The sequence below is a fragment of the Phyllobates terribilis genome, unplaced genomic scaffold (assembly GCF_046119375.1).
Source record: "Phyllobates terribilis strain yellow unplaced genomic scaffold, ASM4611937v1 Scaffold_3__8_contigs__length_932513732, whole genome shotgun sequence".
Classification (NCBI taxonomy): domain Eukaryota; kingdom Metazoa; phylum Chordata; class Amphibia; order Anura; family Dendrobatidae; genus Phyllobates; species Phyllobates terribilis.
The window spans coordinates 516,105,479-516,133,312 of NW_027362763.1; the positions used below are offsets into that span (position 1 = coordinate 516,105,479).

Consider the following 27,834-nt stretch of genomic DNA (forward strand, 5'->3'; position numbering starts at 1 on the left):
TTTACATAACTTTGAGTTAGATAAGAGGAAGCAAGAGCATAGAAAATATTTCATGAAACACTTTGTTTTTCAATGTAATTATGGAGGCTTTCTGCCCCACTGTCCCTGTGGTTATGAGGGTACAAATAAATGCTCATGAACATGACGAGGAGCTTTTTCAAACTACTGCAATCATCGCTGATCTCGGATCACAATGCACAGACTTGACCATGCATCTCTTGAATGGAGCATGACAGTCTCATAGAAATATACGTATGAATCTGTCACACTTGAGTCGGGAGATGCTCAGCTAGTCCATGCATTGTGAGATCGGTTTGATGATCACAGACATATGAAAGAGCCCTAAGTTGTGCAGGATCATGATACAGTACCCACAGAAATCTTCAGGACCCTACCATATCTACATATGCTTCGGATTTTGTTTGGAGGCATACCAGTTTTTTGTTTTCTTTTGCATCCTGTATAACTATACCAGAAAAAAGGCACAGACTTGCTTCTACAGAGAATATTTCTTTAATCTTGTGCCCCATGAAGACACCACATATGGCACATGGAGCCATAGGGACTCAAAATATTAAAGATGTCCAGTACTTTTTACTATGCCCCCCAATGTATTTACTCTCTTCAGATAAGGGTTTTTGTAAATACCTCTCTTTGTCCTTGCCTGTGAGCAGCGCTATGGCTGGCCATTCACAGGCATCACGTGACCCCCCGGCTGCAGCCGGCTCTGACATCCGCTGATGTCACGTCAAGTTCCAGCTGCAACCGGGCGTGACTCAGTGCTGTGTTCCACGCTGAGTGATGGGCTGTGGGCAGGATTATCCCACGCGTCACACCCAGCATCCACCATACCCTTTCCCTCTCCTCGTTCATTGGGAAAGCGCGCGGTGGATGCAGGGTGTGATGCGAAGGCTAACCCCGCCCACAGCCCAGCATCCACCGTGGGGACCACATCACTGATGTCACGCCTCACTTGACATGACATCAGAGGAGGCTACAGCCGGGCGGTCACATGATGCCTGTGAGCGGCCAGCGGTAGCACTGCTCACAGGCAAGAAGGACAAAGAGAGGTATTTACAAAAACCCTTATTTGAAGAGGGCAAATACATTGGGGGACATTTGGGCCATACTAAAAAGTATTGGACAACTCCTTTAATTTACCTTGTAGAGAGCTCGGCTAAGCAGTGAATGCTTTATACTTATACTGTACTTGTATCTAAAAATTAAAGGCAACCTGTCACCAGAAAAAATGCTATCAACCTGCAGATGTGGGGTTAATCTGCAGGTTAATAGTGTTATTAATCTGCCAGGCGCCCGCACATAGCCGAACGCTGCCTGGAAAAAAATAACTTTATTCCCCCAGCAGCATTCAGCTTTCAGTCTTACGGGTGTGATGGACAGCCAGCCCTAATGCAGAGCCTGTGTCAGTCAGGGCCAGGGACATGGTTACCACCACTGCTTTGTATATTCAGAGCAGTGACTGGACCTGTACTGGCACCACCCCTGTTACTGAAACGTCAATGCTGCTGGGGGGAATAAAGTTAATGTTCTCCAGCCAGCGTTCGGCTATCTGCGGGCGCAAGGCAGGTTAATGACGCTATTAACCTGCAGATTAACCCCATATATGCAGTTTAATAGCATTTTTTTCTAATGACAGGTTCCCTTTTAAGGGTAATATGGCACTTTATAAAAACATTTGCTTATTGAGGCTACCAAAGACTATTCATGAAAGTTGTAATTGCAAATTAATGAGTACTTTAAAGGCCATACACATCTCCGCACATATTTTTTTTTATTATTCATTTGATTCCTAAATGCATAGTTAAGTAGCTTTCTAAATAGCTCTTTCCTCTCTTTTCTCAGTGTTAGAGATCTCAGGAGGGAGAAGGAGAGAGTTGTACACAGAACTTCATAGTGTAAACAGTGGAATACCAGCTACAGTCTTAGGGGAGGGAGGCAGGGAAAATAGTTTATAGATGAGGAGGAAAACTCAAGATGAAATAAGTAATGTATATGAGTTCTGCTGATATATGAGCAGTGACGAAAGCAACACCCTAGATACACATAGGCCTCACATACAGCCTATGCTACAATGAGGGACACTCACACAAAAGAAAATCTGAAACTAGGATCAAGCTGCAAAATGTATAATACGGTGGCTGAAAATAAATGAAGGAAAGAAGTGCCTAATGCCATTTTATTAACTAACGGTAATCACAGGCATATGAAAAAACATTTTTTTTCCATGTCATAGGTATCCAGTGTCTTTAACGAGACAAAAATTCTACTTTCTTCAATATGTTGAGTAAAAATGATGCATTAAGGTTACAGTACAGCAACCTGTGTCATTGTGACCACAGCTACTGTATTATTCAAATCCCACACCACTTGTTGCCATTTCTCTTTGAGTCCGCTGTTTACAGCAACATGTGTTCTCTACAAGAAAGTGCATCTTTTTTCAGTCTGTTGCTTTCAAATGATCAATGCTGAACTTGCTCTGCACCCCTATCTCTCAGAGCCTGTGGTATATTAATATATTCTGTATCATCTAACTTTTCTACTACCTGTAGACATATATGACAAAGCTGTAAAGCTGAATGAAATGCTGGGTATACAAAACAAAACACAGGACAAAAGTTTCCAAGAGCTACAGAAGGATGTTGACAAGATGATGGCTGAGCTCAGGAGAAGAATGTTTAAGAACCAGGAAAAAGCAGCTGCAGATGAGCTAAAGTAAGAAATAATTATGTTGTATTATACTGTATGAAAACTTTCACAATGTAGCTTTTCATTGTTTTTTATTTTTTTGTGTGTAGCAATCTTAAAAAATAATGTTCTTACAAAGCATACATAAGGCATTATGCATATGACCATGTTTGATATTTGTATTACTAGTTTAAAATGCAAAGTGCAATTGGGTCTAATCCAAGTAATACAGTGGGGGAACAATAGTATTATGCTCACCTGATAGGGTTGTATGTAGCACAACGACTAGTAATGTGAACAAATACCAGCTGCTGCAGCATCCACAAGCATGTATTAAGTATAACCTACTGTGCCATAGGCCGGGCTAACCTAGGAGGGGGGGTAACTAAGTGACTACTTGGTTTTCACTAGAGTTCATGCTGGTGGAGTTAGAATTGAGCTGCAAGTAGCTGCCAGGTTCTACATCTAGGCAGTCATCTGTACTACACCTGCTGACCCCCAGGGTCTGGTACGCTGACACAGACTGGGCTCGGAGTAACTTTGCAAGACAGGTTCTGGATTCTCAGGCAGAACAGATACTGATACGGAGTCACAGACAGGGCTGGATTCGGATCCTGGAACAGGCTTGTCAGTATGGATTCAGGAACGCAACTTGGACTGACACAGGTGCAGGTCCTAGGACTGATGGTAAGGTTTCAGGTTCGGATACTGCTGGTGCGGCTTCAAGGATCAGGTAGTGTCAGAGCAGCTTCAGGGTTCACAAGTGCCGCCAGATGAGGTTTGAGGGGTCAGGTACCACCGGAGCAGCTTCAGAGTTCACAGGTACCGCCAGATGCGGTTTCAAGTACAGGCCCTGGCCAAACAAGGACCAGGGGTTCGATTTCGGGCTCTGGTCACACAAGGATCAGGGGTTCAGGTCCAGGAACTTAGGACCTGACAACTCACTAGTTGCACAAGCACTTCGCTAATGGGAGAACGTTGCTCAGGCACCTCACTATTGGGGAAAGTGCCTTTCATACTTATATGCCTCCCAGTTATTGGCTGGGGCAATTGCCATGTGCGCGCACTGCCCCTTTGAGAGCAGGGGAGCATGTGCGCACACTATGCGCGTCACCGGGAGGTCAGTGTGGTGTGCACTGACAGGCAGGAAACAGGAGGTGGGGAGACCACCACACGGCCAGGGGCAGTGGGTATGTCGGCGTCCCTGCATGGAGGGGGAAGGGGAACCATTCAGGGGCACCAGCATTAGTTTTAGATATGAGAAGTAGATTCAATATGCGCTGCTGAATTCCAATAGGGATCCAAGACCAGGATTTGAAGAAAAGTGGTTTATTGTCAGCGAGTTTCAAAGTCAATCTGACTCCTTCCTCAGGACAACCACATGTAAAGTGAGAAGGAACATGCATGCAGTTAAGCACATAAAAAATTCAAATAAGGGTGCTGACGCGCCCCCTGGGCCGTGTGGGGAACCCAGAACCGGGCCTTTTGTGGGATGCTGGGGGTTGTAGTCTCCGCGTGGCGGTGACCCGGTCCGTGGCTCAGGGTGGTCAAACCAAATGGCAGTCTATTTATGGTGTTTGTTACTATTTATAAATTGTCCGACTACGCCACCCGTGGATTGCGGTCAGGATGAACCGCCGCTGCAGGGCAGACCACTGAGGCTGGTGTTGTGGGTGCAGCAGAGTGTAGTACAACTCCCCACGGGAGGACTATAGCCTCAGGGCAGTGTATGCGGAGGATGGGGGTGATGGTGCAGGAGTAGCAGTGACGACACAGAGTCAGTGATGCAGTCCAGGGTCTTTACTCACAGTTCTTATTATCCAGACCACTTCTGCAGGTAATGGCTGCCCACGTCGCACTGTGGTCACCAGGTGAGGGGCTCGGCCGACTCCCAGGTATCTCTGGAGGGTTTCACGGGACCCCCTTTATGTGTCCTTCCTCTGGCCTGTCGTACCGCACCAGTGACCACGCTTCTGTCCAGCTGCCTCGGGCCTTGGCGGGCAAACGTGCACTCCGTTTCCCTGGACCCTATATGGTGCCTTCCTAGCGGGTGTAACGAGGGGCTGCACCACTTGAAATGTCGCAGCCTCCGGTTTCTAGCTGAGGGTAGTTCCCCGCCTCCACTAGTTTCGGGGACCGGTCTCCCCTCTTGGCTTGAACCCTCTACGCAGGTAGATACGGGCTTATGGTGGCTACCAGCCGGTCCACACCCCTGGGGTCCCTTCTTTCCTCTGTGTTTCTGGAGCCTCCTCCGCTCCCCTTCCTTCTTCCCTCTTCCTTCAGGCCCAGGCCTCCTGACAGAGCCTAACCAAAAAAGGGGGGGGACAAAGTCCTCTGATCTACAGTATATAATCACAGTAATTGAACCCTAAATGGATTTATAAGATATTATAACGATATATAAGTTTAGCTAAAGGTTCAAATAGATATCAAAGGAATAAAAAATAAATCAGAGAGCTTTTTGTCAGGAAAAAACCGCGGGATCGGTTTTAGCACAAAGTCAATTTTATTAGAGAAATATAATCATACACATAGAAAATCCACATATGATGAGAAAAGACAAATTGCTAAAATATTTGCAGGAGTAGTGTGTAATAAGGACCCATGGGAACACAGAGGATTCCCAGCCCTCAATCAGAGTTGGCAGAAATTAACCCCCCACAAACAGGCATAACAGCCTCCGAGACAGCAAAGATTTGATTTAGATAGAAGTCAAAATGCGCTTAACAATAAGCACTAAAGAGATATAGCACGGCATAGTAAGATATCAGTAAAGGAGTGCTGTACCTGGAGACATATTAGCGTTGTGAGGGGAGGGCTGGAGAACCACACAAGCACCTCGACGCGCGTTTCTCCTTCCGGCTTCCGGCTTTAATTGGATTCTATCTAGGTATCAAGCTCTCTTAACCGCTTCCCGACTGCCCACTGTACATAAACGTCGGTGCTTGCTGTGCTCTGTGCAGCGCCGACGTTTATAAATGGTCAGTGGTCCCGCAAACCTTAGGACCCCCAGGGTCCTGCAAGCTCTACGGGTGCGGTGCAGAGCGACAGCTCTGAAAGGGGACATCATCGGGACCTGATTGGATCAGGTCCCAATGATGTTAACCCTTTGCTATCTTCTATATGCCGCAATCTATAGTGATCGCGACATTTAGAAGATAGTGAGAGGAGAGGGAGTCGTCCACTTATCTCTCCGACGGCCCCCTGATGTCTGACAGGACCTGCCGTTGTCACGGCAGCCGGAGGTCACATGACCGCCTCCGGATCTGCCATGTACGGTGTCCTTCTAGGCTCAGCCTGCAGCTGAAGTCTAGCAGGAGACACTGACTGTGAAACTGTCAGCAAAGCTCTCATGCAATACAATACATGTCTATTACATTGCATGAGAACAGTGATTAGAAAAATAAAAATTAATGTCCCATACAGGACTAAGTAAAAATGTAAAAAAAAAGTCAAAAAAATGTTTTCAAACTGTTAAAAAAAAATCACAAAATAAATAAAAATAAATAAATAAAATATTAAACCAATAAATCCGTATATTTATGCAAAAACAAAAAAAGTACACATATTTGGTATCGCCGCATCTGAAACAACCCGATCTATAAAACTGTCACACTAATTAACTCCTTCTGTGCATACCGTAAAAAAAAAAAAAAGGAGCAAAAAACTATGCTTTTTCATCATATCGCCAAAAAAAAAGTGGAATAAAATGCGATCAAAAAGCAAAATGGAAATAAAAATGGTACCGCTGAAAACGTCATCTTGTTCTGCAAAAAAAAGCCGCGTGTCACAAACCGATCGGAGCCACGTGCCCCTGATCCTTCCTCACAACTTCCGTGAGTTCCGGGTTTAGGATAATGTGAAGCGAGCTTATAAATTTTATATATTTATTTACTCAAAAGAGCAATGCTAGGTACAATATATACAAGCGGTTACAAGATATATATATATATACAGTAGTCAGACAAATACAGTAAGGAAGCAGCAATACAATATAGTAAAATTAAAAGGAATAAAAGTGAATATACCACACTTTCATCAAACGTCTCAGGACACGGCAGGGCGGTTCATTGTGTCTTTCTGCACATCTGTAGCAACAGGTGACCCTCAACAGAAGACGCCTCCTCTCTCACAGAGAGACATATTTATACGTGACTTGGGCAGGGCAGAAAATAGGCGATTTACATGTAATCTCCTCTTCCCTTCTATCAGACATTTCATAATCCATTTCCCAGCAATATTCTCATTGTAAGGTGCGCATGGTAATTGATCTAACACAGGAGCTTCCCCTGACTTCAGAGGTAATTCAATTAGCTATTCCTCATTGCCATGATTCAATTAGCTCCCCCATACTCTTGTCAGGAATAGGCGTTTGCACTACAAAGGTATATATCCTGACTGTGGGGAATACACCTTTTCCCCTGGGGTCCTTTGAAGTCAGACAGACTAGCATTCCTGCTGAGACCTTCATAACAGGGAATATGAATTTCCAGTCCCTGGCCTCACCACACCGCCATACAGCTCCATCAGCTGAAAAATAAAAAAGTTATAGCTCTCAGAATAAAGCATTGTAAGAAAAATATTTTTTATATAAAATTGTTTTGTGTAAAAGCGCCAAAACATAAAAAAAAATATACGGTAAGTGTAGTATCACTGTAAACGTACTAACCCAAAGAATAACGCTGCCTTATCACTTTTACCACACGCAGAATGGTATAACAAAAACCTCAAAAAACAATTCCTGAATTGTTGTTTTTTGTTCATTTTACCTCCCAAAAAATGGAATAGAAAGCGATCAAAAAATGTCACGTACCCAAAAATGGTACAAATAAAAATGTCAAAAAACAAGCCATCACATGACTCTGTCGGCTGAAATATGGAAAAATTATAGCTCTCAAAATATGCCGATGCAAAAACTAGATTTTGCAAAAAAAAAGCGTCTTTTAGTGTGTGACAGCTGTCAATCATAAAAACCCGATATAAATCTGGTATCACTGTCATCTCACCGATCCGAAGAATAAAGTAATCTTATCAGTTATACCACACAAGGAACAGCGTAAAAAATAAATAAAACCAATTCTTCACCTGCTACTGATTTGTTTATTATGTCTCCCTAATATCGCAGTATGGCTCTGCGCTGAGCACTTACACCAGAGTTTCTGTGTAAATCTCTGAAAAACGTGATTCAGACGGAACCCATGATGGAATATTCCCTGTAATGAGAAATTACACAACAAATTTAATGGTGCAATTCCTCCTGTTACCCTTATGATAATGCAAAATTAGGGGATGAAAAACATTTTTTATGGGAAAAATGTGAAAATTTTATTTTTATGGCTCAATATTATAAACTTCTGTGAAGCACATGGGGGTGCAAGGTGCTCACCACACATCTACATAAGTTCCCTAAAGGGTCTAGTTTCCAAAATGGTGTCACTTGTGGGGGGTTTCCACTGTTTAGGCACATCAGGGGCTCCCCAAATGCGACATGGTGTCCGCTAATTATTCAAACAAATTTTACATTCAAAAAGTCAAATGGCGCTCCTTCCTTTCCGACCCCTGCAGTGCGCCCAAACAGTAGTTTTCCCCCACATATGGGGTATCGGCATACTCAGGAGAAATTGCACAACAAATTTCATGGTGTAATTTCTCCTGTTACCCTTATGATAATGCAAAATTAAGGGATGAAAAACGTTTTTGTGGGAAAAATGTGAAAATTTTATTTTTACGCCTCAATATTTCAAACTTCTGTGAAGCACATGGGGGTGCATGGTGCTCAACACACATCTAGATAAGTTCCCTAGAGGGTCTAGTTTCCAAAATGGTGTCACTTGTCGGGGGTTACCACTGTTTAGGCACATCAGGGGCTCCCCAAATGCAACATGGCATCCACTAATTATTCAAGCAAATTTTACATTCAAAAAGTCAAATGGCGCTCCTTCCCCTCCGAACCCTGCCGTGCGCCCAAACAGTAATTTTCCCCCACATATGGGGTATCAGCTTACTCAGGAGAAATTGCACAACAAATTTCATGGTGTAATTTCTCCTGTTACCCTTATGATAATGCAAAATTAAGGGATGAAAAACGTTTTTGTGGGAAAAATGTGAAAATTTTATTTTTACAGCTCAATATTATAAACTTCTGTGAAACACCTGGGGGTTCAAGGTGCTCAACACACATCTAGATAAGTTCCCTAAGGGGTCTAGTTTCCAAAATGGTGTCACTTGTCGGGGGTTTCCACTGTTTAGGCACATCAGGAGCTCTCGAAACGCAACATGGCGTCCGCTAATTATTCAAACAAATTTTACATTCAAAAAGTCTAATGGCGCTCCTTCCCTTCCGAATCCTGCAGTGCGCCCAAACAGTGGTTTTCCCTCACATATGGGGTATCAGCGTGCTCAGGAGAAATTGCACTACAAATTGTGTAGTCCATTTTTTCCTGTTATCCTTGTGAAAATAAAAAAATTGTGTCTAAAGTAACATTTTTGTGAAAAAAAGTTAAATGTTCATTGTTTTCTTCCACATTCAAAAAATTCCCGTGAAGCACCTGAAGGGTTAATAAACTTCTTGAATGTGGTTTTGAGCACCTTGAGGGGTGCAATTTTTAGAATGGTGTCACTTTTGGGTATTTTCTGTTATAAAGGCCCCTCAAAGTCACTTCAAATTAGATCTGGTGCCTAAAAAAATGGTTTTGTAAATTTTGTTGGAAAAATGAGAAATCGCTGGTCAACTTTTAACCCTTAGAACTTCCTAACAAAAAAAAATGTTGGTTCCAAAATTGTGCTGATGTAAAGTAGACATGTGGGAAATGTTATTTTTTAACTATTTTGTGTGACATATCTCTCTGATTTAAGGGCATAAGGCTATGTGCCCACGTTGCATTTATGAAGCAGAAAATTTCTGCTTCATTTCTGCAAGTCCTCTCCCGGAAAAACGCATGCGGAATTCCGCACGCGTTTATCGCGCATTTTTCGCGCGTTTATCACTCGTTTTCCACATGCGGAATTGCCTTGCGTTTTTTATGCATTTGACAAAGGCAATTCTGCATGCGGAAACCCAAAATTAAATGACATGCTGCGGATTTTTGAACGCAGCATAAACGCTGCGGAAAAATCCGCAGCATGGGCATTGACATTGCGGAATGCCATTGGGGACCATGGGGTGCGGATATACATGCGTTTTTCAAGCGTTTACGCTGCGGAAATTCCGCAGCATATACGCTTGAAAAATGCTACGTGGGCACACAGCCTAAAAATTCAAATTTTGAAAACTGCAAAATTTTCAAAATTTTTGCCAAATTTCTGATTTTTTCACAAATAAACGCAAGTGAAATCGAAGAAATTTTACCACTATCATGAAGTACAATATGTCCTGAAAAAATATTCTCAGAATCAGGGGAATACATTGAAGCGTTCCAGAGTAATTACTTCATAAAATGACAGTGGTCAGAATTGAAAAAATTGGCCTGGTCACGAAGGCGAAAACAGGCTCTGGCGCGAAGTGGTTAAGCGTTGGAGAGCTTGTGGAGAAATTATCAGTTGCATGTCTGTCCTCATAAAGGATTCATTTGAAATGGAAAGATAAATACATCTTTTCTATCTTTAACACCAAGCATGATATTCCGTGAGGAATACCGATGATTTAGTATGTATGTATAAAGAGTGCATGAAAAATATGCATAATATATGATGATAAAAGGAATATAGGTAGATATGGATTATTGTAAAACAAAATGTGATCTCATATATGGGCATCATTAGTCAATATATTAATTAATTAATTAATTTAGTATGTATGTATAATTAATTATCAGTAGACAATGCAGACTTCAGTTCTGTACTGACTTGCTTTAACTATTAGAGATGAGTGGATTGATTCGCAGAGGAATAACTTTGAATCGAATTTCCTAAAAAAACGTCGGGTGCCATTTAATACACTGCTGAAGACATAGAGTGGGCTAATGATGTTTTGCGAAGCTGCATGGGCTTCCCCATAATGTCCTGCAGTTATGATATCACTTGGTCTGGCACAGCCAATCATCTGAATTATCAGATCTTTTATAAAAGACTAGGCAGGGAACCTAGCGGACATTTTAGGGTGATTTTAGACTGGTGTGAGGATGTTAGAGCTCAGTAATTGGGACAGGGAGACAACCCTAAAATATTTGCAAAATACTTTAGTCATCAGTATGTAGAACTGCAATACGATGAGAGTAGAAATCTACAATACAAAGTTTCAATCAATAGGGAGAATGATAGAGTAGCTGTGGTAGCTTCTCTCTTTCTTTCTGAAGATAAGCGGTTTTGGGAAAATTCAAATTGGCCAAATTACATGGATTTTCATGGGAAATGAAATTTCCAGGGGAGTAATTCTCAGTGAATTAAGTATATTCTATTGCGTTATGGGGTCACTACCGGTTCCCAGATCATAGTAAATGTAAGATGTAAAAAAAAGTCTCATGATCGCCTCATCTCCCGACCCGCTGCCCGATTCTCCCTGACTCCATTGCGCAGCACCCCTAAACACTGGGCCTGAGATGCGATGCAACAGAAGCACCAAGAACCAGACAGTGAATACAGAGCAGAAGGGGTGCCAAAGAGAGCAGAGCAAGGAAGTACGGTAAGTATGTTTTTAAGTTTTTAACTTTTTAAAAAATAATATCCACCTCACTGCTCACCTCTACATTCACCCCCACTGATCTCTGTCTGCTGTCTAGTTCTCTGCGCCTCCATCTCACTGCATCTCCAGCTAAGTGTTCACTCTAAGTTGGGAAGTTCTCGGGACTTCAAGCTGTGAGCAGGTCGTGGAGGTCACTGGGTATGTGCCGTTACCTCGACAGGCCAGTTCACAACCAGGAGTCCCGGCCTAGAGTGAACATCAAGCTGGAACTCTGATTCTCTCTGGCTATATTGTGCCACAACGCTGGCCCAATGTTCACTCTCGGCCAAGATTTCCTGCTACAAGAAGGCCCCTGAGTTCATCGAGCACAGAGCGAATTACAAAACAAATCTGTATTCTTCAGAATTTGGATTTTTGTAAAATTCAAGTAGAATTCAATTCTGCTATTAACCATACAGTATCATTTCGTTTCTTTGTTGTTGTTTTTTTTCATTTTTTAACCCATTGAATAGAACTGAATTTTAGTAACTTTTTCAAAGAGGTTATTTTTAAGTTTTGTGGGGTTTTTTTGTTAAATTTTACACTTGGATTTTCCAAAAAAGTGACCGTTAGAAAGGGAATAGTTATATAAAATTGTTATTTTGCTATTCTTACTAGTAATATTGTAATGAATGTAGATCTCTTTTGAAGAGATTTATTTTTACCTGGGCATTTAAAGACTTTTAACTCTGTTTTAAAGACAATCTGTCAGCATGATTTCACATCCCAAACTTGTTATGCACCTGTCCGAGATCCGTTCTTTACTTTCCTCACCCTGGTCCTCTAAACTCTGTGGTGCTCCACATCGAGCTGTGCAGATGGTCCAGCATGCTCCCATGTGATCATCAGCCAGGCCTACAGTCATGGCCAAAAGTATTGAGAATGAGACAAATAGTAATTTTTCCAAAGTTTACTGCTTCATTTTTTGTAATGGCAATTTGCATATACTCCTGAATGTCAAAGAGTGATCAGCTTAACAGCAATTACTGTACTTGCAAAGTCAATATTTGCCCAGAAAATGAACTTTAACCCCCAAAACACATTTCAACATCATTGCAGTCCTGCCTTAAAAGGAGCAGCTAACATCGTTTTAGTGATTGATCCATTAACACAGGTGTGGGTGTTGATGAGGACAGGGCTGGCAATCAATCAGTCATGATTAAGTAAGAATGACATCACTGGACACTTTAAAAGGAGGCTGGTTCTTGGTATCATTGTTTCTCTTCAGTTAACCATGGTTATCTCTAAAGAAACACGTGCAGCTATCATTGCACTGCACAAAAATGGCCTAACAGGGAAGAGTATCGCAGCTACAAAGATTGCACCTCAGTCAACAATCTATCGCATCATCAAGAACTTCAAGGAGAGAGCTTCCATTATTGTCAAAAAGGCTCCAGGGCGCCCAAGAAAGACCAGCAAGCGCCAGGACCGTATCTTAAACCTGTTTCAGCTGCGGGATCGGACTACCAGCAGTGCCGAGCTTGCTCAGGAATGGCAGCAGGCTGGTGTGATTGCTTCTGCACGCACTGTGAGGCGGAGACTCTTTGAGCAAGGGCTGGTTTCAAGGAGGGCAGCAAAGAAGCCACTTCTCTCCAGAAAAAACATCAGGGACCGACTGATATTGTGCAAAAGGTACAGGGAGTGGACTGCTGAGGACTGGGGCAAAGTCATTTTCTCTGATGAATCCCCTTTTCGATTGTTTGGGACATCTGGAAAACAGCTTATTCGGAGAAGAAGAGGTGAGCGCTACCACCAGTCTTGTCTCATGCCAACTGTAAAGCATCCTGAAACCATTCATGTGTGGGGTTGCTTCTCAGCCAAGGGAATCGGCTCACTCACAGTCTTGCCTAAAAACACAGCCATGAATAAAGAATGGTACCAGAATGTCCTCCAAGAGCAACTTCTCCCAACCGTCCAAGAGCAGTTTGGCGCCCTACAATGCCTTTTCCAGCATGATGGAGCACCTTGCTATAAAGCAAAGGTGATAACTAAATGGCTCATGGAACAAAACATAGAGATTTTGGGTCCATGACCTGGAAACTCCCCAGATCTTAATCCCATTGAGAACTTGTGGTCAATCATCAAGAGACCGGTGGACAAACAAAAACCAACAAATTCTGGCAAAATGCAAGCATTGATTATGCAAGAATGGACTGCTATCAGTCAGGATTTGGTCCAAAAGTTGATTGAGAGCATGCCAGGGAGAATTACAGAGGTCTTGAAGAAGAAGGGGCAACACCGCAAATATTGACTTGCTGCATTAACTCATTCTAACTGTCAATATAACCTATTGGTACTCATAATATGATTGCAATTATATTTCTGTATGTGATATAAACATCAGACAAACACTAATAAAAACCAGAGGCCAGCAGATCATGTGAAAATATAATTTTGGTGTCATTCTCAAAACATTTGGCCATGACTGTATATAAGGCTCACTGAGACAAACTCTTATGTCTTGGTATCGCATTAAGACTACTGTGTTGCTGGAACTTGATTTGCTACTCAGCTTCTCCTGCACTTCACCGGCCTGCCTGTGGTTTCCTGACATCCTTTGCCTGCCTGCGGTTTCCTGATGTCTACCTACCTGCGGTTTCCTGACATATTCCGCCTGCCTGTGGTTTCCTGACATCCACCTGCCTGCAGTTTCCTACTTTCTGCCTACTTGCATGTGGTCTCTTGTCCCGTGTGCCCCACCTAGCTGCTGCTCTGAGGCTCATGGCCCGTGTGAGCACATGGGCCTTGGACTTGGTGCATCCACATCACCCAGTGAACCTAACAGAATACCAAGACTATGGATCCAAAAGGTGCTGCATCAACAACACCATTGCCATGGGATATGGATGACTTACCTGCAATTTTGTTGCATCTTTCTGTAAGTCAACAGGAGCTTGTCCGGGCTGTGCAGAATCTCACAGCCCATGTGGATGCTCTGTCCCAGATTCCTACAGCTTCACTGTCAGCTCCTCAACACTTGCAGCAGCTTAATACCCTCCTGCAACACTCAGCCTGCGAGACATCTCCACATTTGCCCACTCCAGCATGTTTTAATGGCAACATTAAGGCCTGCCTGAGTTTTGTAAATCAGTGCATTGTACACTTTGAGCTGTGTTCCCAGTAATTTTTTTCGGACCAGTCCAAAGTGACCTACATTTTCCTTGTTGTCTGGTGATGCTTTAGCTGGTGTGGGCCATATCATTGTGGGAACAGGACAACCCCATAATGCATTCCCTACCATCTTTCCTGTTTGCCTTCCAAAAAGCATTTGAGGAACCGGGTCATGTTCACTCCACCGCCGATTCCATTCTGCGGCTCAAACAAGGGACTCGCTCTGTGGGACATTATGTATCCAGTTCCGCACTCTGTCTGCTGAGTTGACATGGAACAATGACACTCTCCTTGCCATCTTCTATGCCAGCCTATCCAGTTGTGTCAAGAATGAACTTGCTGGTAGAAACTTGCCATTTTCACTTGATGAGTTAATTTCCCTCGCTACTCAAGTGGATTTACATTTTAAAGAAACGTTTAGTGAGAAAACTCTGGATTCTTGTGTCTCTCCTCCAAGAGCATCTGTAACATCCCATTCCAGACCAGCTGCACCAGAATATATGGAGATTGGCTGGAGCAGATTAACTCTGGCTGAAAGATCCTGCCGACTTTCACAGGGACTCTGTATTGTGGTGAAAGAGATTAGTGATGAGCGAATGTGCTTGCCACTACTCGGTATTTGCCCGAGCATCACGGTGCTCAACAAGCTCGGCACTTGGCGAGTATTCCTGGGATGCTCGGGCGGGAGCTCGGGTTTCCGCCCTGCATGTTTGGCGCTCTTTAGAGAACTAATAGTATTAGTAAACTATAGGCCCGCTTTCTAAATCCGTGGTTCTACATCAGACGTATCACATATAACTGCGTTCCAAATTCAGCCATTTCTGGCCTCCATTTACATTTTGTTCAGTGTGTCAGTGAAGCTATTCACATGAGGTCACTGTGAAGAACAGTATTAGTAAACTGCAGGCCCGCTTTTTAAAACCGTGGTTCTCCATCAGATGTATCACATATAACTGCGTTCCAAATTCAGTCATTTCTGGCTTCCATTTACATTTTGTTGCAGTGTGTCAATAAAGCTATTCACACAAGGTCGCTGTGAAGAATAGTATTAGGTAAACTACAGACCCGCTTTTTAAAGCCGTGGTTCTCTGTCAAACGTATCACATACAATTGCGGTTCAAATCCAGCCATTTGTAGTAAACGTGGAAAATATTGTCCTCAATTTAAAATGGCCAAGGTGCATGGCAAGGGATGGGGAAGTGAACATGATGGTGATGGTGTATGCAGAGGCCGAGGCTGTGGCCATAAGCAAGCTGAAATTGTGCCACAACAAACCCTTACATCTTGTCAATCGACCTTCCTGTCCCAATTACTAGGAGACCACATAACACCACTATTGAACCAAGAGAAATGTCAAAAGATTGTTGGTTGGATAGCAGATAATGCTTCCAGTCACTTTGCCACCGCCACTTCCACCCTGTCTTCCACATTGTCAAGTCTCAGAGTCTGGACCGCATATTCCTCACCCTGATCCTCATTCCTCCCACCAAGCCGAGTGCCCGGAGACAACTGATCTCACACTTGTACACTCAGAAGAGCTGTTCAATTTTCCATTTTAAATTCGGGAACCCCCTCGCCCAGCCAGCTTCAAGCGGGTGAAGAGAAGAATGCGTGTAGCGATGCCCAAATATTTGAGCAGCCACGGTCAAACGATGGTGACCGTGGGAAAGTGCAATTCCTGTCGCAAAAGGTGGATGATGATGAGACACAGTAGCCAGAAAGTCAGGAGGAGGACCAGGGTGCGGAAGTGGAAGACGAGGTGGGGGATGATATAGTAACTGACCCAACCTGCAGGGGGACATGCAGATTGAGGACTGCAGCACACAGAGGGAGGGAGGCATAGCACGACAACAAGAAGAAGCAGTGTGGTGGCTGCAGACCCAAGGCAGGAAAGCATTCCTTGTAACGCCAACACGACGGAAGTTGCCAGTACAACTGTTAGATCTTCCCGAATCTGGTTGTTTTTTAAAGACAGAAGATAACCTCAAAAAGGCTATTTGCACCACCTGCCAGGCCGGCATCAGCAGGCGAAACTAGCAGCCTTGTGTTTGAAATGTTGCCTTTTAGGTTCGTGGAGACGGAAGCTTTCCCCAACCTGATGGCAGTGGCCGTCCCTCTGTACTCGGTCCCCAGCCGCCACTATTTCTCCCGGTGTGCCATCCCCGCATTACACAATCACGTGTCCCACAACATTAGCCGTGCCCTCAACAACCCAGTTACTGGGAAAGTCCACCTAACCACAGACACAAGGACATGTGCTTGTGGGCAGGGACAGTACATCTCGCTGATGGCACACTGGGTTAATATAGTGGAAGCCGGGACCCAGTCGGACCTTGGGACTGAACACGTCCTCCTCCCGCCGCTGAGGATTGCTGGCCCTGGGTCAATCAGGGTTGCCCCCACAGTCTACAGCTCCTGCACCTCCTCCTACTCCTTTTCAGCCTCCATCTTCGAAATGACCACATCAGTCACAAGCTGGAAGCTCTGCAGCACGGCCTCAGCCAAGTGGCAACAGGCTGTGCTGAAGCTAATATGCTTAGGTGACAAACCGCACAATGCTGAAGAGTTGTGGGCAGCTCTGAAAGAGCAGGCAGATCACCGGTGTGGCTGACACCGCTGACCCTACAGCCAGGCATTGTTGTGTGTGACAATGGCCGGAACCTGATGGCTTCTCTGAAGTGAGGCAAGCTCACATATGTACCATGCCTGGCCCATGTGATTAACCTCATGGTTCAGTGGTTTCTCAAAACCTACCCAGATCTGTCGGATCTGCTTATCAAAGTGCACCGCCTGTATGCCCATTTTAGAAAGTCAGCTACAGCTTCTGACGCCCTTGCCATGCTAGATGTTAATTATCTTCAGGAATTAAATAAATTACTATCAATTTTATATATCAGGTAATTCCTGCCAAATCAGGCACACAGCACCCACAGAGAGATCCTACAGATGTCCAGGTCTGGATAACCTCATCATTTGGAGGCTTTTTCTCAATCACAAGGATCCTGATTTACATATTGCTGCATATGACTTTTGCAATGTGATTCATGTCACATTTCAGCTTTCAGCTGACCGACTGGTGTTCGATGTCCCCACGCATTGGAACTCTACATTGCAGGTTTTGGGGAGGATTTATGATCAGAAGAGATCACTTGTTGACTACCAGCATCAACAAGGCTGTTGGTATTCAGTTCAGACTCCACACATAAGACCTCAGAAGTGGACATGGATGTCATACATCTATACCATCCTCCAAAACTTTGAGGACTCCACCAAGATGGTGAGCGACGATGATGTCATAATTAGCATCACCATCCCGCTTCTCTGTCTTCTGAAACGCTCTCTGCTCGCAATTAAAGAGGATGCATTGCAGGCGGAGCATGATGAGATGGAGCAAGGAACCATGCAGGGTGATTCCACACAGCCCAGCCTCATCTCATTCCAACGAGAATTGGGTGACAATGAGGAAGAGGAGGAGGAGGAGGAGGAAGAACAGGAGCTAGTTTCCTGTGCTATAGACGATACTACCTGCACAACTGTCATAGCGTCTGTTCAGCGTTGATGGCCTGAGGACAGGGAGGAGGAGGAAGAGGAGAAGGATGAGGAGGAGAGCATGGTCAGTCATCCTCTTGGTGAGGACATGGAAGTCTTGCCTCTTTGCAGTCTGGCACACATGGTTGAGTTTGTTACGCTTCCTTTCCCATGACCCTTGCGTTGTCCAAATTTTGGGTGACAGTCATTACTACACTGTGTGCAGAATTCTTAGGCAAGTTGTATTTTAGAGGATTATTTTTATTATTGATGAACAACTATGTTCTCAATCAACCCAAAAGACTGATAACTATCCAAACTTAATATTTTTGGAAGTTGGAGTGGTTTTTTTTTTAGATTTGTCTATCTTAGGAGGATATCTGTTTGTGCAGGTAACTATTACTGTGCCGAATTATTAGGCAACTTAATAAAAACCAAATATAATCCCATCTCACTTGTTTATTTTCACCAGGTAAACCAATATCAGTGCACAAAATTTAGAAATAAACATTTCTGACATGCAAAAACCAAAACCAAAAAAATTACTGATCAATATAGCCACCTTTCTTTATGATGACACTCAACAGCCTTTCATCCATAGATTCTGTCAGTTGCTTGATCGGTTTTCGATCAACATTGCGTGCAGCAGCCACCACAGCCTCCCAAACACTGTTCCGAGAGGTGTACTGTTTTCCATCCCTGTAGATCTCACATTTTATGATGGACTACAGGTTCTCTATGGGGTTCAGATCAGGTGAACAAGGGGGCCATGTCATTATTTTTTCTTCTTTTAGACCTTTACTGGCCAGTCATGCTGTGGAGTAGTTGGATGCATGTGATGGAGCATTGTCCTGCATGAAAATCATGTTTTTCTTGAACGATACCGACTTTTTCCTGTACCACTGCTTGTAGAAGTTGTCTTCTAGAAACTGGCAGTAGGTCTGGGAGTTAAGCTTCACTCCATCCTCAACCCGAAAATGTCCCACAAGTTCATCTTTGATGATACTAGCCCATACCAGTACCCCACCTCCACCTTGCTGGCGTCGGAGTGGAGCTCTCTGTCCTTTATTGATCCACCCTCTGGCCCATCCATCTGGCCCATCAAGAGTCACTCTCATTTCATCAGTCCATAAAACCTTTGAAAAATCAGTCTTAAGTAGTGTTGAGCGATACCTTCCGATATCAGGAAATATCGTATCGGATTGGATCGGGCCGATACCCAAAAAGTATCGGATATCGCCGATTCCGATACCGGAAACCAATGCAAGTCAATGGGACACAAATATCGGAATGAAAATAAACCCTTTCTTTCCTTGTAGGTTAATTCTACATGAAGTAAAACAACTAAGAATAATGTAGAATGACATGAAAAGCCGGCAATTCATCAGCGGCATTCACCGGTACCCGACAATTTACAACAGAAAGAATAGAGCTTCACACATAGATTAGATAGATAGAAACATGTCAGTCACATATATATGAAGTACTGTGACAGTGTTGCTTACTGTACTTGTCATTTAGTGTAAAGGATTTATTAAAAAAAATATTAGTGTTTTCGTGCACCGTCTCTTTAAAAAAGCCGGCCGGCAATTCAGCAGCGATACCCGACAATTTATAACAGACAGAATAGAGCTTCACACATAGATTAGATAGATAGAAACATGTCAGCCACATATATAAGAAGTACAGTGACAGTGTTGCTTACTGTACTTGTCATTTAGTGTAAAGGATTTATTTAAAAAAATAATAGTGTTTTCATGCACCGTCTCTTTAAGAAAGCCGGCCGGCAATTCAGCATCTGTACCCGACAATTTAGAATAGAAAGAATAGAGAATCACACATAGATTAGATAGGTAGAAACATGTCAGTCACATATATATGAAGTACAGTGACAGTGTTGCTTACTGTACTTGTCATTTAGTGTTAAAATAAAGGATTTATTTAAAAAAAAATTGGCGTGGGGTTCCCCTTAATTTTAGGCTCTAGCGGAGGTTAAGCAGACAGCTAGGGCAAATGTTTGAAGCCTGGGAAGGGGGTAATACCCACGGAGCTTCCCAGGCTACTAATATCAGCCCCCAGCTGAATACCTAGCCTTTACTAGCTATTAAAATGGGGGAACCCCCCCAAAAAAATTACGTGGGGTCCCCCCTAATTTAATAGCTAGCAAAGGCTAGGCAGACAGCTGGGGGCTGATATTAATAGCCCAGGAAGGGAGCCATGAATATTGGCCCCCTCCCAGGCTAGAAACACCAGCCGTCAGCCGCCCCAGAAATGGCGCATCCATAGGATGCGCCAATTCTGGCACTTAGCCTCGCTCTTCCACACTGCCCTGGTGCGGTGGCAGGGGGTAATAGGGTTGGGGTTGATGTCAGCTTATAATGCCAGCTGACATCAAGCCCAGGTTAGTAATGGAGAGGCGTCTATAAGACACCCCCATTACTAACCCCATAGTCAAAGTTAAAAGAAAACACAAACACCCAGAATAAAGTCCTTTAATTGAAATAAAGACACAATTCTTTATTGTTCTAAATTAAACCATACTTACCATCACGCCCATTCCAGCTGAAGCCAACGATCTCCTGCAATAAAAGTAAAATAATAAAGCAACCTCATCCTTACCTTTCCATGGTTCCCACGACAGCTTCAGCTCTGCTACATCGAGATGACAGGCTGGACCGCAGCAGAACGCTGCCATCCAGCCTGTCATCCCGCAGACACTGAGAAGCGCAGGCATGCTTGCGCTCCTCAGTGTCTCTCTGTGACGTCATCCAGATGAGCCGAGTTCATGTCCAATGAACTCAGCTCACCTCATGCACGTCACTGACAGCGTGGGAAAATTCTCCTGCACTCAGCGCTTCAGCGTGAGAATTCTCCCACGCTGTCAGTGACATACATGAGGTGAGGTCATGTCCAATGAACTCAGCTCACCTCATGCACGTCACTGACAGCGTGGGAAAATTCTCACGCTGAAGTGCTGAGTGCAGGAGAATTTTCCCACGCTGTCAGTGACGTACATGAGGTGAGCTGAGTTCATTGGACATGACCTCGGCTCATCTGGATGCCGTCACAGCCAGACACTGAGGAGTGGAAGTATGCCTGCGCTTCTCAGTGTCTGCGGGATGACAGGATGGATGGCAGCGTTCTGCTGCGGTCCAGCCTGTCATCTCGATGTAGCAGAGCTGAAGCTGTCGTGGGAGCCATGGAAAGGTAAGGATGATGTTGCTTTATTATTTTACTTTTATTGCAGGAGATCGTTGGCTTCAGCTGGAATGGGCGTGATGGTAAGTATGGTTTAATTTAGAACAATAAAGAATTGTGTGTTTATTTCAATTAAAGGACTTTTTTCTGGGTGTTGTGCTTTTTTAAATACTTTACTAGAAATTCATGGTGGTCATGTCTAATATTGGCGTGACCCCATGAATTTCGGGCTTAGGGCCAGCTGATAATGCCAAGCTGGCCTTAACCCCTTTATTACCCAGTGAGCCACCGCACCAGGGCCCTGGATGAGTTGGGTACAGCGCCAGAAGATGGCGCTTCTATGAACGCGCCATTTTCTGGGGCGGCTGCGGACTGCAATTTGCAGCGGGGGTGGCCCAGAAAGCTTGGGTCTCCCTGCGCTGCGAATTCCAGCCCCCAGTTGCCTAGTTGTATCTGGCTGGGCACAAAAATAGGGCGAAGCCCCACGCATTTTTTTTTTAAATTATTTCATGAAATTCATGGAATAATTAAGAAAAAAAGGGCTTCCCTATATTGTTGTGTCCAACCAGGTACAAATAGGCAGCTGGTGGTTGGGGGCAGCCCATTCCTGCCTGCTGTACCTGGCTGGACACAAATATAGTGCGAAGCCCCACGTCAATTTTTTTTAAATTATTTCATGAAATAATTTTTTTAAAAAAGGGCTTCCCTATATTGTGGTGTCCGGCCAGGTACAAATAGGCAGCTGGTGGTTGGGGGCAGCCTGTTCCTGCCTGCTGTACCTGGCTGGACACAAATATAGGGCGAAGCCCCACGTCAATTTTTTTTAAAATAAATCCTTTATTTTAACACTAAATGACATTTGAGGAGTTAATAAAGATGCAGTCCCTAAATTATTATTTATTTTTTAATTAATTTTTCCCAAAACTTTTGACGTGGGCTTCGCCATATTTTTGTATGCCAGCCAGGTACAGCATCCAGCTTCTATGAACGCGCCATTTTCCGGGGTGGCTGAGGACTGCAATTTTCAGCGGGCGGGGGGGGGGGGGGGGGCAGAAAGCTTGGGCCTCCCTGCGCTGCAGATTCCATCCCCCAGCTGCCTAGTTGTACCTGGCTGGACACAAAAATAGGGAGAAGCTTCACGTATTTTTTTTTTTTAATTATTTCATGAAATTCATGAAATAATTAAGAAAAAAAGGGCTTCCCTATATTGTTGTGTCCAACCAGGTACAAATAGGCAGCTGGTGGTTGGGGGCAGCCCGTTCCTGCCTGCTGTACCTGGCTGGACACAAATATAGTGCGAAGCCCGACGTCAATTTTTTTTAAATCATTTCAGGAAATTCATGAAATAATTAAAAAAAATTGATGTGGGGCTTCACCCTATATTTGTGTCCAGTCAGGTACAGCAGGCAGGAACGGGCTGCCCCCAACCACCAGCTGCCTATTTGTACCTAGCCGGACACAACAATATAGGGAAGCCCTTTTTTTCTTAATTATTCCATGAATTTCATGAATTTAAAAAAAAAAAACGTGGAGCTTCGCCCTATTTTTGTGTCCAGCCAGGTACAACTAGGCAGCTGGGGGCTGGAATCCGCAGCGCAGGGAGGCCCAAGCTTTCTGGGCCCCACCCGCTGCAAATTGCAGTCCGCAGCCGCCCCGGAAAATGGCGCGTTCATAGAAGCGCCATCTTCTGGCGCTGTACCCAACTCATCCAGGGCCCTGGTGCGGTGGCTCACTGGGTAATAAAGGGGTTAAGGCCAGCTTGGCATTATCAGCTGGCCCTAAGCCCGAAATTCATGGGGTCACGCCAATATTAGACATGACCACCATGAATTTCTAGTAAAGTATTTAAAAAAAACACAAACACCCAGAAAAAAGTCCTTTAATTGAAATAAACACACAATTCTTTATTGTTCTAAATTAAACCATACTTACCATCACGCCCATTCCAGCTGAAGCCAACGATCTCCTGCAATAAAAGAAAAATAATAAAGCAACCTCATCCTTACCTTTCCATGGCTCCCACGACGGCTCCAGCTCTGCTACATCGAGATGACAGGCTGGACCGCAGCAGAACGCTGCCATCCAGCCTGTCATCCCGCAGACACTGAGAAGCGCAGGCATACTTCCACTCCTCAGTGTCTGGCTGTGACGGCATCCAGATGAGCCGACAATGAACTCGGCTCACCTCATGTACGTCACTGACAGCGTGGGAGAATTCTCCTGCACTCAGCGCTTCAGCGTGAGAATTTTCCCACGCTGTCAGTGACGTGCATGAGGTGAGGTCATGTCCAATGAACTCGGCACACCTCATGCACGTCACTGACAGCGTGGGAAAATTCTCACGCTGAAGCGCTGAGTGCAGGAGAATTTTCCCACGCTGTCAGTGACGTGCATGAGGTGAGCTGAGTTCATTGGACATGACCTCGGCTCATCTGGATGCCGTCACAGCGAGACACTGAGGAGCGCAAGCATGCCTGCGCTTCTCAGTGTCTGCGGGATGACAGGCTGGATTACAGCGTTCTGCTGCGGTCCAGCCTGTCATCTCGATGTAGCAGAGCTGAAGCTGTCCTGGGAACCATGGAAAGGTAAGGATGAGGTTGCTTTATTATTTTACTTTTATTGCAGGAGATCGTTGGCTTCAGCTGGAATGGGCGTGACTTTAAGTATGGTTTAATTTAGAACAATAAAGAATTGTGTCTTTATTTCAATTAAAGGACTTTTTTCTGGGTGTTTGTGTTTTTTTTAAATACTTTACTAGAAATTCATGGTGGTCATGTCTAATATTGGCGTGACCCCATGAATTTCGGGCTTAGGGCCAGCTGATAATGCCAAGCTGGCCTTAACCCCTTTATTACCCAGTGAGCCACCGCACCAGGGCCCTGGATGAGTTGGGTACAGCGCCAGAAGATGGCGCTTCTATGAACGCGCCATTTTCCGGGGCGGCTGCGGACTGCAATTTGCAGCGGGTGGGGCCCAGAAAGCTTGGGCCTCCCTGCGCTGCGGATTCCAGCCCCCAGCTGCCTTGTTGTACCTGGCTGGACACAAAAATAGGGCGAAGCCCCACGTATTTTTTTTTTTAATTATTTCATGAAATTCATGGAATAATTAAGAAAAAAAGGGCTTCCCTATATTGTTGTGTCCGGCTAGGTACAAATAGGCAGCTGGTGGTTGGGGGCAGCCCGTTCCTGCCTGCTGTACCTGACTGGACACAAATATAGGGCGAAGCCCCACATAATTTTTTTTTAATTATTTCATGAATTTCCTGAAATAATTAAAAAAAAATTGACGTGGGGCTTTGCACTATATTTGGGTCCAGCCAGGTACAGCAGGCAGGAACGGGCTGCCCCCAACCACCAGCTGCCTATTTGTACCTGGCCGGACACAACAATATAGGGAAGCCCTTTTTTTCTTAATTATTCCATGAATTTCATGAAATAATTAAAAAAAAAAAAACGTGGAGCTTCTCCCTATTTTTGTGTCCAGCCAGGTACAACTAGGCAGCTGGGGGATGGAATCTGCAGCGCAGGGAGGCCCAAGCTTTCTGCCCCCCGCTGAAAATTGCAGTCCGCAGCCGCCCCGGAAAATGGCGCATTCATAGAAGCTGGATGCTGTACCTGGCTGGCATACAAAAATATGGCGAAGCCCACGTCAAAAGTTTTGGGAAAAATTAATTAAAAAATAAATAATAATTTAGGGACTGCATCTTTATTAACTCCTCAAATGTCATTTAGTGTTAAAATAATGGATTTATTTTAAAAAAAAATAGCGTTGGATCCCCCATAATTTTAGTCTCTAGCGGAGGTTAAGCAGACGGCTGGGGCAGATGTTTGAAGCCTGGGAAGGGGGTAAAACCCACGGAGCTTCCCAGGCTACTAATATCAGCCCCCAGCTGAATACCTAGCCTTTACTAGCTATTAAAATGGGGGACCCCCCCAAAAAAAATGACGTGGGGTCCCCCTATTTTAATAGCTAGCAAAGGCTAGGCAGACAGCTGGGGGCTGATATTAATAGCCCAGGAAGGGTGCCATGAATATTGGCCCCCTCCCAGGCTAGAAACACCAGTCGTCAGCCGCCCCAGAAATGGCGCATCCATAGGATGCGCCAACTCTGGCACTTAGCCTCGCTCTTCCACGCTGCCCTGGTGCGGTGGCAGGGGGTAATAGTGGTGGGGTTCATGTCAGCGCCAGCTGCCATGAAGCCCAGGTTAGTAATGATGGGCGTCTATAAGACACCCCCATTCCTAACCTACAAAGTGTTAAAAAGAAAAAACACACTACACCCAGAAAAAAATAATTTATTTGAAATAAAACACACAATTTTATTTAATTCTTAGTTTACTAAAAATAATAGTTACCTGTCCACGTTCCTGCGCTGATCTCCCATGCACAGCTGTCACATCTGGAGATGGTGACAGCTGTGCATGGCTGCTGTAAGCTCACGCTGCCGGGAACACGTCCGCTCCCGGCAGCGGGAGCCCCTGACTGAGGTCACCGGAGTGCGTTCAGTCAGCGCAGCTCCGGAGACCTCGTTTACGGCAGTGCTGTACCGTGGGAATTTCTCACGATACAGCAGGGCCGTAAAGCAGCTAACCGGAGCACCGCTGCCTTAACTCTGGTGAACCCTTACGGCCCCGTCATTCTAGCGGCGGCAGCGGTTCAGAGCGGTCACATTCTATGTGGCTGCTCTGAACTGGAGATCTTCGTGGGACACTCGTGGACTGCTACGGAGGGGTAAGGATAAGGTTGTGGTTTATTATTTTAGATTTTATTACTGGAGATCGATGGCTTCGGGTAATTAGGTGTCTTGGTGAGTATAGGTGTAGTTTTTTATTTTTTACTTTATTTTAGGTGGCGATCGGCGGGGACAGGTAATGTATGAACTAATTTCTTTTAGGTAACCACTGGCCACCAATGACATGTATTTAACATTTATTGGGGACACAGTAGGGCAATTTAAATAGCAGGATCAGTCTGATGGGAACTACTGCTCCCATCGAGCTGATCCTGCTGGCAGGAGTGGACGGGGGACAGACATAGGCCGATGGGAGTAGTAGTGTCACATCAGCCTATGTCTGCCTGCACGCACACACACCGCACACACCCGCACACACCCGCACACATCGCACAGACACCGCGCACACCCGCACAAACATCGCGCACACACCCCGCACACACACCCCGCACACACACTAATCATGACGGGTCTGGGAGGTGAGGCTGACCTGTGCGGCCGTGGGAAAGTTCATGTGAGTTCATGCAGTCAAGCATGAACTCACATGAACCCTCTGAGGGCACCGCGGCTAATTCAAATGAACAGCTGATCGGCATCAGCTGATACCTCAGCTGTTCATTTGAAATAACCGGCGGGAAAGCGCAGCACAGAACGGGAAAGCCGGCGGTGAAGTCTTTTCACTGCCGGCTTCCCCGCCCGGGTCCTTCGCTCCCCGCTCCTTGGAGCTGCGCTCCCCGCCCGGTCCTAACTTACTATCGGGATGGGAGGTGGCGAGGGGAGCGGAGGATCGGGGTGGGAGGCTGCGGGGAAGCAGTATGGGGCTGTGTGATTGTTTAAAAGCCGGCGGCTTTATACCGCCCGCCGGCTTTTAAACAATCAGGAGAATTCTCCCCCGCTAGGATGGCATTCTGATGACAGGCTGGATCGCGCTGCCATCCAACTTGTCATCCTTCACAGACACTGCAGAGCGAAGGCATTATGGGAACTTCCGATTCCGGTATCCGATATTGTAAAAGTATCGGAATTAAGTATCGGAATTCCGATACCGCGAATATCGGCCGATACCCGATATTACAGTATCGGAATGCTCAACACTAGTCTTAAGATATTTCTGGGCCCATTCTTGACGTTTTATCTTATGTTTCTTGTTCAAAGGTGGTCGTTTTTCAGCCTTCCTTACCTTGGCCATGTCCCTGAGTAGCGCACACCTTGTGCTTTTTGATACTCTAGTAACGTTGCAACTATGAAATATGGTAAAACTGGTGGCGAATGGCATCTTGGCAGCTTCACGCTTGATTTTCCTCAATTCATGGGCAGTTATTTTGCGCCTTTTTTGGCCAACACGCTTCTTGCGACCCTATTGGCTATTTGCCATGAAACGCTTGATTGTTCGGTGATCACGCTTCAAAAGTTTGGAAATTTCAAGACTGCTGCATCCCTCTGCAAGACATCTCACAATTTTGGTCTTTTCAGAGCCAGTCAAATCTCTCTTCTGACCCATTTTGCCAAAGGAAAGGAATAATAATAATTAAGCACACCTTATATAGGGTTTTGATGTCATTAGTCAAAACCCCTCCTCATTACAGAGATGCACATCACCAGATTTACTTAATTGGGAGTTGGCTCTCAAGCCTATGCAGCTTGGAGTAGGACAACATGTATAAAAAGTATCATGTGATCAAAATACTCATTTGCCTAATAATTCTGCACACAGTGTAGTTGGTGATGCTTCTAGACCCACGCTACAAGGAGAACTTTCTGTCTCTTATTCCCGTGCCGGACATGCCTAATAAAATGTGGCAATACCAGAAAGCCCTTGTTGCAGAATTATTTAAAAAAAAATTCCCATCTGAAAACGCTGGCGGCAGAGGTCACAGTTCGTTGGACAATCAAGGAGTACA

The 27,834-nt window shown here is 44.8% G+C and overlaps 1 protein-coding gene across 6 annotated transcripts in view; it reads left to right on the forward strand.

Annotated features, from left to right (window-relative positions):
* The window catches only part of LAMA2 (laminin subunit alpha 2), a 1,447,346-nt gene that overhangs the window by 1,164,170 nt on the left and 255,342 nt on the right, over nt 1-27,834 (forward strand). For all 6 annotated transcript variants that reach the window (XM_073676060.1, XM_073676058.1, XM_073676059.1 and 3 more), the window contains one exon: nt 2,571-2,733. In XM_073676060.1, coding sequence (XP_073532161.1) covers nt 2,571-2,733 — 163 coding nt within the window. The remainder of the gene's footprint in view (nt 1-2,570; nt 2,734-27,834) is intronic.